The sequence below is a fragment of the Geotrypetes seraphini genome, chromosome 1, assembly GCF_902459505.1.
Source record: "Geotrypetes seraphini chromosome 1, aGeoSer1.1, whole genome shotgun sequence".
Lineage (NCBI taxonomy): Eukaryota > Metazoa > Chordata > Amphibia > Gymnophiona > Dermophiidae > Geotrypetes > Geotrypetes seraphini.
The window spans coordinates 66,631,467-66,648,668 of NC_047084.1; the positions used below are offsets into that span (position 1 = coordinate 66,631,467).

Genomic DNA, 17,202 nt, shown 5'->3' on the forward strand with positions numbered 1-17,202 from the left:
TATCACTTATTCCTCAATTTCAACTTCACAGCAGCTATCAAGAGTGTATTTAATTTCCAAACTAGAAAAGTAATCTGCTTTAGCTTCTCTATATGTATTAGCAATGGGTCAACATCAATGTGTATTACTAGCTTAAATTAGACTAGTTTTATAACCAGGTAATTTAAATTTATTACCTCACTGAATTAAAAATCTAAATTATTTTCAGATGAATATCTCTCACACAAATTTAAAACGTAATGAAGACTCTCAATATAATAAACTTCAAATTACAATTACTTTACCAACTATTTTTCTTTCTTTATTTTAAAAATGTATATTCCGCATATACTTATATGGAGTATAATAAACTATATACATAATCTAGCAGACAATAAACAACTTCATCAAAACTAGTTTAAATAGCCACTTCTATATATAAAGAGGTTAGAACCCACTGTGCAAAGTTTTTGAAGTTGTCAGCGCTATCTCTCAATTCAAAAATATTTATTACATACCATTCGCAAGGTTGAAGTGATCGAAATGCTTGAAGGGATGCATCCATTCCAGCGAAATCCCAAAATTTAACATCATAGTCATAGCCTCCAGTAACCAAACGGGCACCTGAAGGATCCAGCCCCAAAGCAGAAACCTGTATGATAGGGGAAAAAAACCCCCAGCAATTTAATTGCTGCACAATCTAAATATTCCTATGCCACCATTTTGTACAAAAAAGCCTCAATGCACCAAAAGCAATAAAAAAGCAACACATTTATTTTTCTGCTAAAATACACACACACTCTAGATAAAATGCTATTTGAATATACATGATAGGAAGCAAGTCTTTAACATTGGATTTCAGTCTGTCATTAAAGCAGCCTGGAAGATGGTAGTTGTCAGGGGTAGGTTTTAACACTCTTGCTACGGTATCACAAAAGTATATTCAGGGTGCCTAGGAACAAATATATTAAGGATGGGTTTGTTACAAACCAGAGAAGGACACGATGACAAATTTTTCCCTGTCCCCACAGGAACTCAAATTTTCCTGTCCCGTGAGTTTTGTCACTGTCGCTGTCCCATTCCTGTAAGCTTTGCCTTAACCACACAAGATTTATGATTTAAAAGCATTTGAGACTTGTGCAGATGAAGAAAGAGCTTGCAGGAATGAGGCAGGGACAGGAAAACGAGTTCCCACAGGAACAGTGAAAACTTTGTCCCTGTGTCATTTTCTATTAAAAACCAGCTCCTATCTGCTTCTACTTCTGCAAAAAATCTATAGGTCTAATCATAGGTGTAGTTTGCCTGCTTTGTTTGATGGGGAGCTAGAAGTAAGGAGCTCAGATTAGTGGACTGTGGGGTGAACATTCTCCCCCTCACCTCAGATGGACATTGATTAGCTTTCTTTCTCCATCACTGACACACACACATACTTTATCAATGTCTTAGCCTCAACCTCCTCCTAAGATTTGCCACCACCTACCTCTCATTTCCCACTTGTTAAACTGTAAATGCAACAGGCTGGCACAATAACATTTTTTCAAACATTTGCATTTCTTTATGGTTTTTAAAATTGATTGTTTAGTTCAAAGGTTTTTTTTTTTATTACAATGAGAGACATATTCACTGTTTCCCACATTTTTGTTACAGTTACCCACATAGGTGCTGTTTACAGAATCTGTCCCTAACTCCTAAGCACCATTCGGCACAGTTGTCAATCATACCACTAGGCGTCATTTACAGAGTCACAAAATAAGCCAACTTACCAATTTTGAGTTCTGCAAGGAACTCAGATAGGCACCGTCAATCAAGGAGCCTACCATAGTCACCATTTATAGAATCAGGCCCATAATGTTTAAGCTTCTCAGTTGCTATATGCTCATATTTAGTTATTATTCCACAAAATATTGTACACAGTTTGTATAGCCTCTTTCCAATGTAGCAATATGACTTTAATTGCCAATATTAATAAATGAAAAAAATATTGTTGATACTTAGTTATTCTGTCTGCTAGACAAGGGATCTACCTATAAGCATGTAATGTTAATGGTTCTGTAAATTTCAGTATCTGTCCAGACAGATAATGGACCATGGAGCCTCTGTACTGAAATTTCAGCTAGGCTCTGCTGGTCCCACTCCCTTAAACACATTTCCTGTTGCTAAAGGGAGTAAGACTGGTAGAGCCTTGCAGCCACAATGATAAAGAACATTTGAAGGGAGAAGCAAGTGGGGGGCAATGCTGTATGGTAGGAAACAAGGGAGGGAGAAATGCTGGATCAGATGAGGGGGGAAGGAAATAGTCCTTTCTTCCTCTATATTCAATAGCATGGGGGGGACAATGCCCCACTAATATAAATACACTCAGGAAAGGGTCAGTTAAACTCCAGTTATTACTCTAAATCAGAACCCCATAAGGACACAAACACCCCCTCTGCAACACTACCAGGCCTTAATCACACACACCCAAGCCAATCACACAGCATGTAGTAGCTTGCCAATGGTAATAGAGATAAATGTTCTGCTGCTATGCTGCTGGTGGATTAGATGAAGATTAATTTTAAGATAATATATGAAATTGCCAGAAAAAATGAAATGAAAAGTAAAAATAATAATATATAAAAAAGAAAATATACGATTGGGTGAGCCAGAGAAGATTGCTGCCACACTGTACTAAATCAGACAGGGTAGCATTCTGAGATTCCCCATGTGTGTTATATAAATAATTATTTGGTGGATGCAGCATGATATAGATTGATGAATTGAGTATTTGATTAATTTTTATCATGAAAGTTTGCCAATCCTAAGGTGGATTAGTTGGCCATTTATTTTGTTCATAAGATTAGTGATACATGTTCTTGGAATAAGCAACAGGAGGAAGAGCTAGGCAGGGATCAGATGGCTAGCCCTCTGCTTTCCATCCCTGTGATCTCAAATGAGCCTGGGGTTGCACAATAGAAAGTATTCCAGGTCCTCTTCTGGATCAGCTTTTACGAGGGGCATTCAATAACTTATCTATGAATGTAGCAAGCGTGTTAAACTAAACTAAACCTTAAGTTTGTATACCGCATCATCTCCACAATTGTAGAGCTCGGCACGGTTTACAGGAAATGGTGTAGAGAAGGAATTCCAATGAGGGTTACAGGACAGTATAGAGAAAGTTTAGAGAGACTTAGTATAACAAAGAGGAGAACATATTATATTTTTGAGAAGAGCCAAGTTTTCTGATGTTTTCGGAAAAGTTGGAGGGCGCCCAAATTCCGAAGTGGGGGAGAAAGGTTGTTCCAGAGCTCTGTGATTCTGAAGGAGAGGGATGTCCCTAGTTTTCCTGGATGGGATATGCCTTTTAATGAGGGGAAGGATAGTTTGAATTTTGGGTGGATCTGGTGATGTTAGGATTCGAAGAATTCCAAGATAGTGGGATAAGGGGAGGAAGGATGCCTTGTAGGATCATGAAAGTTAGGCAAGCGCATTTAAAGTGGACCCTAGAGACTACTGGAAGCCAGTGAAGTTTGGACAGGAGTGAGAAGACATAATCAAATTTACTTTTTGTGAAGATTAGTTTAGCCGCGGTATTCTGAATCCGCTGAAGTCTTTGAAGGCTTTTCTTTGTTAGGCTTAAGTAGATGAGAGTTACAATAGTCCAATCTGGAAAGTGTTGTTGATGGAAGCAGGATCTCGCTTTCCTCAGCATGTGAAGGCTGAAAAAGCATTTTTTTACCAAGGAGTTGAGGTGGTTGTTGAAAGATAGTATAGAGTCAATGATGATGCCCAGAACTTTGCTGGAGTACTCAAGCTGCAGTGTGGTGCCAGAGGACAGTGGGATGAGGGTGGGTAGCTGATCTAATTTTGGGCCGAGTCAAAGTAGTTTTGTTTTGGACTCGTTTAGTTTCATTTGTACGGTGAGGGCCCAGGTTTGGAGGTTTGTTATACATGTTTGTGATGTGACATGCCTCAAGGTTACTCATGCAAAGTTGCGGCTCAGTGCAAGTCTAACATTCCAAGAGGCAGGATGTCAGGAGAGTCCTCGTGCAAATCAAGTAAGAAACTGCTAGATTTGGAGCACCATTCAGTAATATGTGGTGAGTCTGCCCTATCATCCTATAAAGTAAAATTTTGGAGCAAACAGTTTAACCCTTCTGTACACACCTGGGGTAATTTTGACCCCAGCCTGACAAATTAGTTTAGTTGCTTACTTATAAATTGTAATTTTGATTTCAAATTCCAGGTACCTTTTTGATAGTAACAGACAATGTGTTTCCTGTCGTCTGTGATAAATACAGCTTTTGAATTGTTTTGATTTAACCTAGTTTAACGTGAGTATACTGATTATACACACCTGGGGTCAAATCGACCCCACAGGTTTATGAAGGCAACATTGTCAGAAGTGGAATACAACACTGAAAAAGTCATAATGTATCTCCAAATCTACAAAGTAATGCCCATTGTAAGCACTAAGTCCAGTATGACCCCCATCCCGTGTGGGTTCCATTACCAACTGTTGGAACAATTCTCCCTGTAGAGAATTCAGAATCTCCCTACTTCTAGATCCCGCAATCTCTGCTCAATCTTTAATAGCAGTTTATCAATAGCTCCACCTCGCCAGGGAGTCATGGGACCACCAATACACAAAATGTATAGTCTTCAAATGTATGTGCTTCTTTAATTGAATGATCAACTAATGGTTTCTCTTTAGCTGATCTTTAATAGCACTTTTGTGTTCTAAAATATGTTATGTTAAACTTCCTTTTGGTTTACCCAATATATAGTAGTCTACAAGGGCATACTGTGACATAAGCCACACCTTCAGTCTTACAACTGGACAAATGTCTCAATTCAAACCTATCACCCTGTGGTTGGAAGTATAAATGTCTTGATGTTCATATTTACAATACAGACTGAGAATGTTCCACATTTGAAATGGCCTTTCGGTAAATTACATTTTGAATTGGTAGTCACTTGTAAAGCAGATGGCACGAGCATATTTTTCAAATTCCTTTCTCTTTTACATGCAACCATTAGATATTTATGTGCAAAATAGTCTGCACTCTGTATTATATGCCAATGTTTTTTCAATATCTTCACAATGTCATTTGAGAAATGTGTCAGTTAAAGTGAGGACATTATTTTATCTGTTATTGCCTTTTCTTTCAGTTTTAATAATTCTTTTCTTGGCATGCTTCCTGCAGTTATCGATCACTTTAGTAGGATATGCTTTTTCCTTTAATCTATATTTCATCTTCTTTGATAAGTTTGTGAATCAGTACAAAGTCGTTTTGAAGGGGTCAGCGACCTCTATTATGATTGAAATGAAGGGGTCAGCGACCCTCATTATGATTATAACTGAATTACTTTGCTTGAAGGAATGTGGGCCTTGCTCATTATTTTAGGATAAGTTTCATTTCCTTAATTTGCTCATTATTTTAGAAAACTTGTTGTGCATAAGTTTCATCTCCTTAGTAGGATGACTTTTCTGGGAAATCACATGTTGCATTCCTGTTTTTACTGTAAGAAAGTGATAATGTACCTCTCCCTCCTGGACATGCAACAATCGAAACTGCAATGCATAGATAAGTTGTGTACTATAAGCTCATAAGGACACCCAGGTGAACCAATGGTATGCTTTGTATTAGGACCAATCATGAGTTGTAAAACTTTCAATAGTTAACCTATAGAAACCCCCTTGTAGCATCCAATATGTATATGAGAATGGTATAAAGGAACCTGTTTTTCCTCATTTGGACACTTCTGAGGCAGAACCTTTATTGCACAGGAGTCCTGTATATGCTTAATAAAGATACTTTTGTACTTTCTTCACGTCTCTGGTTTTGTGTCTGACCAAGTGACCTTTCAGTTAGAGAATGACACGGTGCTGGTTACCCACGGCTAGCCACGTTTAGCTGCGGGTAACCCGCCAAAACGGTGACCAAAATAAATGGTCACCGCGAGTTCGGGGACGAGTCCATTCACCGCCCCGTGGAGCGGTGAATGGTAGCACGGGGTGGTGAACAAGGAGTGAACGCGCGGTGAATGAGCGTTTGACAGCCCACTCTCTCCTGCCGGCCATCCATGCATCTCCCTCCCTCCTTTTCTCTTACCTTTTCTTCTTAAAACTGGCGATTTCTATAAGGCTACGAGCTGTATTACAGCCGGAGCCTTGAAGTCACGTCGCATTGCCTGCTGGTAAAAGTCTCCTCTGACGCAACTTCCTGTTTCCGGATGCATCGGAGGAGACTTCTAGCAGGCAATCTGACGCGACTTCAAGGCTCCGGCTGTAATACAGCTCATAGCCTTATAGAAATCGCCAGTTTTAAGAAGAAAAGGAGGGAGGGAGGGAGGGAAATTCACGGCTGGCCGGCGGGAGGGAGCTGCTGGACCGCGTGAAGGGTGCTGGGGGTGGGGGGATGGAGAGGAGAAGACACTGAAGACGGGAACAGGGCATGGGCAGTGAAAAAGACAGCGGGGCGGTGATGGGGACAGCAGAGGCGGGGACGGGGTGGTGAAAGGGATAGCGGGGACGGGCGGTGCAGTGCAGAGGATGGTAGTCCGGGGACGGGGACAGAATTTTTCCCCGTGTCATTCTCTACTTTCAGTTTCAATCTCAAAAATTGACTATAAGAATGATTCTTCTTCAGTGATTTGCTATGACAGCCACAATAGTCAAGTAATTTGTTAACAACTGTGGGTTTTCTATAGATGTCTGTTATGAATACCCCTTCCTCAATAGAGATCTGAATATCCAAAAATGGAATCATTTTGATATCACACTGCATTTGGAATTTCAAACTAATATCCAACTGATTGAGCCAAACCGTAAATTGTTGAAACTCATCCATTGCTCCTCTCCATATCACAAAGATATTGTCTGTGTATCATTTCCATAACAAGATTTTATCTTTATACTGATTATCTGTTAAATGCACTTTCTCAAATTTGTTATAAGTTCGCTATTGAAGGGCCATGGTTGCCCCCATAGCAGTTCCCATTAAATTTCACACATTTTGTTTAAAAAAAAAAAAAATTAAAAAGGGGGTGATGTTGGTGGAGAATTTAGATTGTTTTATTAGAAAAATTATATTAAATAAAGAAATATGCTTACATTTGCTTTAAAATTTGCAAAAATACATAATTCCAACAACTAATACATAAAATATCCTACACATATCACTTTCTACATGTACTTTTGCAACATATTACTTACCGTTTTTGTCCCATGTTGGAGTGTAATTTCATGTGAGTCAGGAATTCTTTTGACAGGGTTCTAAAAGACAGAGAAATATTCTGTATCAAAACAAAACACAATCAAAAAAATGATGCCTCTTCCCTGTAAGCCCAAAGGAATCTCTGCAATGTCAGGAAACTCACCCCCTCTTTTACAAAACTGCAATAGCAGTTTCTAGTGCGGGGAGCTGCGCTGAATGGCCCGCGCTGCTCCCGATGCTCATAGGAACTCAATGAGCGTTGGGAGCAGCTCGGGCCATTCAGCGCAGCTTCCCGCACTAGAAACTGCTATCATTGTTTCGAAAAAGGAGGCCTAAGATCAAGGATAGTGAATTGACACAAGGGACTGCAAATATTACACCCAAAACCTAGAACCTTGCAGGGAAAGAAAATTCCTTTAATAAGTAACCCACAAACAACGTTTTCAACCTCCAAGACCTGTTTATCTTTTCCAAAGCAGTTAGCTTGGGAAAATCCCAGCAGAACATGGACTGGTAACACCAAAAACCAGGGCTGGAGCCATACCTGCTACCAGCCAACCTGATTCTGGTTCAAACCAGTTTAGAAGGCTCCAGAGTGTAGGAACTGCAAAGCCTAGGAGCACAGCTGCAGCTAAGGTTAATCAGGCTAAAGCAGGCAGAGAAAAGGGTGTGCCTCTCATTCACAAGCAGCAGCCCCGGATTCCCAGAGCTACACAGAGGTCTGAGGAAAGCAGCCAACTGCAGCAGAGAGCAGGAAAGCAGCAGTCTCCATTTTGGCACCAAGAGCAGGAGCTTTCAATTAGAGAATGACACGGGGAAAAAATCTGTCCCCGTCACTGCACCGTCCCCGGCCCACCATCCTCTGCACCGCCCCGTCACCGTCATCCCTTTCACCGCCCCGTCACTGCCATCCCATTCACCGCCCCGTCCCCGTCCCCGCAGCATCCATATAAGCCTCAGTACTGCGAAACACCATGAAGACAGAAGAGAGTTCTGCCACTACTACTGCACTGAGAATCTGTTTCAGTGCCTCTGCTCTGTAGTAAAAACCGAACATAAAATAAATCAATTAACTTGTCCTCCCTTTCAATGACGTGTCCCCCATGTTCACCTATAGCTCGAATCAGGTCAATTGTGCACACTAAAAATGCAGGAGGATCTGGAACGTGAGCGCAGGCAGGCAGTGATACAAAAACAGCAGACACCCGACCGACTGCAGTGTTCCGCCATCTCCCTCCCTCCACCTCACCTTAGATGTAGAGTATGCCGGCTTTCTTTTTTGCCCAGCCGCATGTGCGGGTGCTCATTTGTTCAATATTCTCTTCTGACGCAACCGGAAACAGGAAGTTGCAAGAGAGGAGAAGATTGATCAACGCGAGTGCGGCTTTTTGAGTGCATGCGGCTGTGCGAAAAAGAAAGCCGGCATACTCTACATCAGTGTTTTACAACCTTTTTACATCCGTGGACCAGCAGAAATAAAAGAATTATTTTGTGGACCGGCAAACTACTAGGACTAAAATTTTAAAACCCTGTTTCCGCCCCATCTCCGCAAGCTCAGTCACCTCAGTAACTATAGAAAAATAGACAAATATAGTGTAAAATATAGACAGCAGATATAAATTCTCAAAACTGACACATTTTGATCACTAAATTGAAAATAAAATCATTTTTCCTACCTTTGCTGTCTGGTGATTGATTTCATGAGTCTTTGGTTGCGTTTCCTTCTGTCTGTGTATCCTTTCTTTCATTTCTTTCTTTCTGCACTCAGGCCCAAGAATTGTCCCTTTCTATTCTCTCCCTCTTTCCTTCCTATGTCCTTAGTGCCCCCGGTGCCTCCTTCCCATGTCCTTAGTGCCCCTTCCTGTCTTTAGTGCCCCCAGTGCCTCCTTCCTATGTCTTTGGTGCCCCAGTGCCTCCTTCCCATGTCTTTAGTGCCCCCGGTGCCTCCTTCCCATGTCTTTAGTGCCCCTAGTGCCTCCTTCCTATATCCCTCTCACTGCCTTCCACACTTTGTCCTACCCCCACCCCCGAAGCCTGCCTGCCTGTGCCTGTCTACCGTTCTCCCTCCCTAGCCAAAGCCAGCCTCTGCTGCCTCCCTGCCGCTAAAAAAAAAAAAAAAAATCCTCCCTTCTTTTCCTCTTCTCTTACCGCCATGCTGCAGCTGCTAAAGCCGGAAGTCTTCTTTCCGACTCAATTCTGAAGTCGGAGAGGACGTTCTGGGCCAGCCAGGCAGCGATTGGCTGGCCCAGAACATCCTCTCCGACGTCAGAATTGACGTCGGAAAGACTTCCTGTCGGCTTTAGTAGCTGCAGCATGGCAATAAGAGCAGGAGAAAAGGAGAGGCTTTTTTTTTTTTTTCTTTGCGCGGACCGGCAGAAATTCAACCGGCGGTTGCTCTTCAGTTCAAAGGTGAGGTGGAGGGAGGGAGATGGCGGGGACCGCGCAATCTTGATTGTCTCACTGCGGGAACAAGTCCATTCACCGCTCCAGGGGGCGGTGAATGGCCTTGTCCCCGTCCCGCAGAGGCCACTATTTTTTGTTCCCCATTTCGGCGGGTTACCCGCGGGTAACCGCCACCGTGTCATTCTCTACTTTCAATAGAGAGGCTTCTGAGAACTTGGATAATACAAGTATACCTGAGACTGAGGTGGAATGAAGTCAGAGTTTACTGAATTGCCAAGTATATAGGACATGGAGATGGGCTACAACCTGCTAGGAATATGTGGCTGTTTTAAGGCAAGTGTTGTTTGCATACAATCTAATGAGGAACTGAAACAGAGTTAAACTGTAAATGCTAGATGTGGTATGGCAGCTAAGTGGGAAGCCGCCATACAGAAGCACACAGGCTAAGGGACATTTTGTGTTTAATTTTTGTATGTTGCTGCTGTGAAGTAGGTACTTTCTAAGCAGAGCCAGCAGATAACTTAGGCAGTTGACAAAGAAAGTCATTTTAAAGGCACAACAGCTTGAGGGAATCTGATATTCTGATCAGGAATGGATTCCATGCCTTAGGGTGTTTACTCTGGAGATTAAACCGCCAAGGAATTGCCTCAGTAGTAGTGTTTTTTTGTGTGACAGTGATATTTTTTCCATTTTTGTATGATTTGTTCTGAAGTTGGGAACTTGTGGACTACATTATAACTAGAAGCCAATTTGTTTTGCATGCCTGCAATTGTGCATTAGACTAAGTCTTATGATTTTTGTGTTTGTGCAATTGTCTTAATAAGAAGCTGACTAAAAATACAAGTTGGACTACGCATTTTTGGTCACAAACATTTCCATTGTTGCTTACCCAAGCTACCAAACATACCTTGCATACGCTCAGCCGAGGTTTATGTGACTTGGGCCTGGTCATTAGTTGCATCCAATCACAATATACACACATGCAGTTATGTATTTAAAATACATATTTTCAAATAGAGAATTGAATAGTGTGAACAACTAAGTCAATGAATCATGTACACACACAGACTCCTCATTTTAGCAACTTCCAAGTATATAAGTACCAACAATTCCACATGTACATAGCTGCCACATTTTACAAACTTACATGAATAAATGCCATTAATTAAATAGTGAGGCCATCATTTTAACTTTGTTTCATTTCAGAGATGAACAATCTATATGGATTAAAGAGAATGACTCCCTTAATCCCCTGTGCAAAAGCCCTGGCCAAAATAAACACTTTTTAAAGCTTATACTTGCCCTTGAGTAGGTGACATGGAGCTTTTATCCCCATATACAAATATTCTTCTTGTAAAATGGGGAATTCACATGTGAATTTTAGTTTCACCTGATATGGATAACCTGGACATACAGATGATTCAACTGGACATACTGACCTCACTTGTGTATGCTGGACACTACAGACCTATATTTTCCCATAGCCAGGCCCAGCCTGTACCTTGCTGTCTGTGAATACATGCAGCCTTTGCAATGCTAACCCAGCTGACCTCTACAACGTTTTTGTCTTCATTCCCTGCTGGGAGGATATTTCTCCAAGGTTCTGCTGAACTGTTATCAGTGCTGTATGACTTCATATGCCAGGCACCCTGGAAAGCCATAAAACTTTTATAATGAGCAAGGATCCCTGCAGGACGATGTGGGTGTAGCGAGATGAGAGAACTTGGTACCAAAACATTTGCTCCCTGTCTCTGAACCAAGTAATGGTAACCAAGCAGCTGGATTGTTGAAACTTTGCCAACTTTCAGCATACAAGGACACCATCCCGAAGATGCACAGAATTGTAAAACCACTAATTAGCATCTACAAAGTGATAAAGATCTTCTTAGCGCTGGAGAAATAAAGTTCACCAAGAGTTCTCTGTTTCTGCAAGCCCCCCCCCCTACTGGGGAGGGGGGTAGAGGTGAGAGAGGCGTGGACTGAGAGGAGGAGTTAGGTATACATTATTTTATGTACCAATAGGGAATTACATAACCAGAATTCGGGGATGTACTTTTTGGAACAAAAGAAGAATTTCTCTGTATAAAAAACACGTGCATTCTAGGTAAAGCCAGAGAGATTCACTTACTTATGCTACGGGGATCTGCTAGCCCCCTGCTAAGCATATGGGTGCAAGTTCTTCTCTCCATTGCATATTCTGAACTGACAATATATTTTTCTGATATGTCTCTGCTGCTGTAATACTGTAAGTTTTTATACTAACAATAAATGAATATTGTCTGTTTTGGAAGATACAATGCCGTCTTGTAGTTATTCTAATGAGGTAAACAAAGCAGCCTTTACTTCACACCCAAACCACACCCCTTGAAATCTCTATAATGTGGACCTCCAACTGTAAATCTTTCTGAAATCAGTTTTTACATCTGTATATGATAAAGTGCAGTGCTAGTTAGTATTTTCACGCAGAAATCATGAATAAGACTTCTAAAATAAAATTCTGCACAGCTTCTCTATCACAATCTTCTTTAGTCGAGTCTGAGAATATTGGTCTCAGAGGAACTGTTCTCTAGTAGTTTCACTCATTCCGTGCAGATCAGTATTTTTAATGTTTTGCATTATTTTGGGATTAAAAAAAAGAAAGGCCCGACTTGATTGGTAAGGCCCGACTTTAGTGCAGGAAGAGGCGGTCGGAGCATACATCGAGTGATTTCCTTTACTCGCCGGTGCTACAGCTGCTCTCTCCTGCCTCTCCAGCTGTCCTCTTCTGGTCGGCGGTCGTGGTCGGAAAATACCGCAAATGACTAGTACCACGAATTGCCGACCGCAAATGACCGGGGGAACAGTGTAATACATACTAATACTTATGCGACATCTAATAAGCAAGCACAAATCAAAACATAGAAACATAGAAAGATGATGGCAGAAAAGGGCTATAGCCCATCAAGTCTGCCCACTCTACTGACCCACCCCATTAAGTCTGAGTACTAATGACCTATTTCCTAAACTCGACCCTCGTAAGGATCCCACTAGGGCATCCCATTTATTCTTAAAATCAAGCACGCTGGTGGCCTTGATCACCTGCTCTGGAAGCTTGTTCCAGTGATCTACAACCCTTTCTGTGAAGAAATACTTCTTTACGTCACTATCGAATTTCCCTCCTCTGAGTTTGAGCGGATGTCCCCCTTGTGACCGAGGGTCCTTTGAGAAAGAAGATGTCTTCTTCCACTTCGACACGTCCCGTGATGTATTTAAATGTCTCAATCATGTCCCCCCTCTCCCTGCGTTCCTCCAGAGTGTAGAGCTGCAATATGTTTAGTCTTTCTTCGTACGAGAGACCCTTGAGCCCCGAGATCATCCTAGTGGCCATCCGCTGAACCCACTCAACTCTAAACACGTCTTTACGGTAATGTGGCCTCCAGAATTGCACACAGTACTCCAGATGAGGTCTCACCATGGTTCTGTACAGTGGCATTATGACTTCAGATTTGCAGCTAACGAAGCTTCTATTGATACATCCCATAAGTTGCCTTGCTTTGGATGAGGCCTTCTCCACTTGTTTGGCGGCCTTCATGTCTGCACTGATGATTACTCCCAAGTCTCTTTCTTCTAAAGTCCTAGCTAGTGTTTCTCCATTTACGGTGTAAGGTTTGCATGGATTTCTGCTACCGAGATGCATAACCTTACATTTCTTAGCATTGAAGCCCAGCTGCCATGTCGAGGACCAGTTTTCCAACGTAAGCAGATCCTGCGTCATACTATCCTGTAGATTGCTTTCACTTACTATATTACATTGTTTGGCGTCATCAGCGAATAGAGTTACTTTACCCTGAAGCCCTCGGGTCAAGTCCCTTATGAATATGTTAAAAAGGAGTGGACCCAGGACCGAGCCCTGTGGCACTCCGCTGGTCACCTCCGATGTCTCAGAGAGGGTGCCGTTGACCACCATCCTCTGACGTCTTCCACTCAGCCAATCATTGACCCATGCAATTAGTGTCTCACCTAACCCCATCGATTTCATCTTGTTTAATAGTCTACAGTGTGGGACGCTGTCGAAAGCCTTACTGAAATCCAAGTACAATATGTCCAGACTCTCCCGAGTCTAGCTTTCCTGTTACCCAATCAAAGAAGCTGATAAAATTGGATTGGCATGGCCTACCCCTAGTGAATCCATGTTGACTAGGATCCCTTAGATTCCCCTCATCCAAAATCATGTCTAATTTACATTTAAGTAGTGTTTCCATGAGTTTACACACTATTGATGTGAGACTCACTGGTCTGTAATTCGCAGCCTCCGCTCTGCAGCCCTTTTTGTGTAGAGCAGGGGTGTCCAATGTCGGTCCTCGAGGGCCGCAATCCAGTCGGGTTTTCAGGATTTCCCCAATGAATATGCATGAGATCTATTAGCATACAATGAAAGCAGTGCATGCAAATAGACCTCATGTATATTCATTGGGGAAATCCTGAAAATCCGACTGGACTGCGGCCCTCAAGGACCGACACTGGACACCCCTGGTGTAGAGGAACGACGTTAGCTGTTTTCCAGTCCAGGGGGACTCGTTTTCCAGTCCAGGGGGACTCTCCCCGTACTTAGGGAGAGATTGAAGAGCATGGCTAACGGTTCCGCCAGGACATCGCATAGCTCTCTGAGCACTCTTGGGTGCAATTTGTCTGGTCCCATGGCTTTGCTCACCTTGAGTCTTGACAGTTCGCTGTAAACATCAGCTGGTGAGAACCCAAAATTCTGAAATGGGTCTTCCTTGCTTGGCTTTGCTTCCAGCTGTGGCCCGTGTCCAGGTGCCTCGCAGGTAAAGACTGAGCAGAAGTAATCGTTCAGTAGTTTGGCTTTTTCGGAATCTGTTTCCACATAATTCCCGTCTGCTGTTCTAAGGTGTACTATCCCGTTTGTGTTCTTCTGCCTGTCACTAATATACCTGAAGAAGGATTTGTCCCCTTTCTTAATGTTCTTTGCTAGAGTTTCTTCCACTCGAAGTTTGGCCTCCCTGACTGCTGTTTTGACCGCTGCAGACCTTGTCTTGTATTCAATGTTAGCTTCTTTCTCCCCGGTGCGTTTGTATGAAAGAAATGCTCTTTTCTTGTCCTTGACTAGGTGTGAGACCTCATTCAAATAACAGAAATGGCACGAATGCTTTTCTATAATACAATGCATTGTATAGAAGGAAATGTGAGGGGAACGCTTTAAGCAATTAATGTACGATTGAATTTTTTTATAACAATGTGCAGCCCCAATTGAAATACTTGCATTTCAATAGAGTAAAATGAAGGAGAGAGAGATTTTTAAAAAGACAGTTACAATAAAACAAAAAACATTTCCTAATCTTATATTCACCAGCCCAAAACACTGACGAAAGAAAGAGCAAATTAAGGGACTTCACACACAGGAAACCTAAAAGAAAATTCAATCTTGTATAGAGGGTTAAAACATAAAAAACAAATTTCCCTACATAAAATATTAATCACGCCACCTTTTTCTTCAACCATTTCTAAAGATGGGAATGGTTGTAACATGTAAACTTATTATCCCAGTAAGCTATTAAAAGCATACAGGGAAATTATAGAAAAAAAACTAATCTAATCTTTCCTCTTATATATCATCCCCATTAACTATGGAGCTCGACATGGTTTACAATAAGATTTATATCAGTTATTTAGAACTAATCTAATTATATATTGAATCTAAAGGTCTTTAACTGTTTTCAAAAAGCTAAATAAGGTACAAAGAGAAGGAAATGAGAGACTGCATAGTTTAAAGGTGAAGTGAAAGAGGCTATTAGAGCCAAAAGAAAATCCTTTAACGAATGGAAAAAGGATCCAAATGAAGAAAATATGAAGACATAAGCACTGGCAAAATAGATGCAAAGCACTGATAAGGAAAGCTAAGAAAGAATATGATGAGAAACTTGCCAAACAGGCAAAAACTAAATAAGGTGGAAAGAAGATGAAACGAGAACTGGCAAGGTTAAAAGGTGACGTGAAAGAGGCTAATAGAGCCAAAAAAATCCTTTAAAGAATGGAAAAAGGATCCAGATGAAGAAAATATGAAGACATAAGCACTGGTAAGTTAAATACAAAGCACTGATAAAGAAAGCTAAGAAAGAATATGAAGAGAAACTTGTCATAGAGGCAAAGACTTATAGTAACAATTTTTTTGGGGTACATTAGAAGCAGAAAACATGTGAGAGAATTTGTGGGACCACTGGATGATCAAGGAGCAAATGGAGCGCTCAGGAAGGATAAGGCAGAGAGACTGAATGAATTATTTGCTTCGGTCTTTGTGGAAGAAGACCTAAGAGATCTACCTGAACTGGAAATGATTTTCAAAGGTGATGATGCGGAGGATCTGAAAGAAATCTCAGTGAATATGGAAAACTAGTGTTTAAGCCTGTTACATTAACGGGTGCTAGAATATATGCCTGTCTGTCTTTCTTTAATTATGTCTCTCTCCCTGCTCCTGTCTCTTTCTTCCTTTCTTTCTGTCTCTCTCCCTCCTGCTATTTTTCTCTCTCTCTCCCTGGCACCCTTTGTCTGTCTGTCTTTCTTTCTGTCTGTCTCTCTGGTCCCCTGTCTGTCTTTATTTCTGTCTGTCTCTCTCCCTGGCCTCCTTTGTCTGTCTGTCTCTCTCCCTGGCCTCCTTTGTCTGTCTGTATTTCTTTCTGTCTCTCTCCCCCCCCCCCACTTTCCTTTGCAGAAGCAGCAGTGATATTTCCCTTCCCCTCCAGGTCCCTGTGAAGTAGTAGCAGCATTTTCCCCCACCCCCCATTCCCTTCTCTCCCCTCCCCCCCCCACTTTCCTTTGCAGAAGCAGCAGCGGTATTTCCCTTCCCCTCCAGGTCTCTGTGAAGTAGTAGCAGCATTTTCCCCACCCCCCATTCCCTTCTCTCCCTTCCCCCCCACTTTCCTTTGCAGAAGCGGTATTTCCCTTCCTCTCCAGGTCCCTGTGAAGTAGTAGCAGCATTTCCCCCACACCCCCTTCCCTTCTCTCCCCCCCCCACTTTCCTTTGCAGAAGCAGCAGTGATATTTCCCTTCCCCTCCAGGTCCCTGTGAAGCAATTCCCTTCTCTTACATGAGCTGTCCTGCTCCGTTCGGCCCCTCCCTGCGATCTGACTTGCTCCGTTCGGTCCCTCCCCTTTCCCTTCCCGCGGGCTGGCCTGCTGCGGCCGAAGGTTTTTGTTTTAAGCTTTAAAAGTGCCGGTGGCGGCTCCTCTCACGCTGCTGATCCTCCTTTAAAGAGCAGCCTGCGATGGTGGCCGGCTTTAGCGAACCTCGCAGGCCGCTCTCCAGCCTTGGTAGCATGTTCCCTCTGACGCACGGGATCGCGCCAGAGGGAACGTGCTACCGAGTTGGAGAGCGGCCTGCGAGGTTCGCTAAAGCCGGCCACCATCGCAGGCTGCTCTTTACAGGAGGATCAGCAGCGGCGGCGGCGAGTGAGGGCCGAGGTGTGTTCCCTGCCGAGGACGCGAGCAGGGAGAGAGCTTGCCTGGCTTCCAGGGTGAGTGAGGACGGGAGGAGGGGAGTGGCCAGAATGTTCCCTGCCGCTGGGTTGGCTGCCACGGAACACACACCACAGCGGCAGGCAACACGAAATCCTAAGTGCGCATGTGCGCTT

At 42.6% G+C, this 17,202-nt stretch overlaps 1 protein-coding gene across 5 annotated transcripts in view; it reads right to left on the reverse strand.

Moving 5' to 3' along the window:
• Positions 1-17,202, reverse strand: part of WDR70 (WD repeat domain 70) — a 305,235-nt gene that overhangs the window by 248,301 nt on the left and 39,732 nt on the right. For all 5 annotated transcript variants that reach the window (XM_033932685.1, XM_033932678.1, XM_033932670.1 and 2 more), the window contains exons 6-7: positions 7,175-7,234; positions 498-631 (exon numbers count right to left, since the gene is read on the reverse strand). In XM_033932685.1, coding sequence (XP_033788576.1) covers positions 498-631; positions 7,175-7,234 — 194 coding nt within the window. The remainder of the gene's footprint in view (positions 1-497; positions 632-7,174; positions 7,235-17,202) is intronic.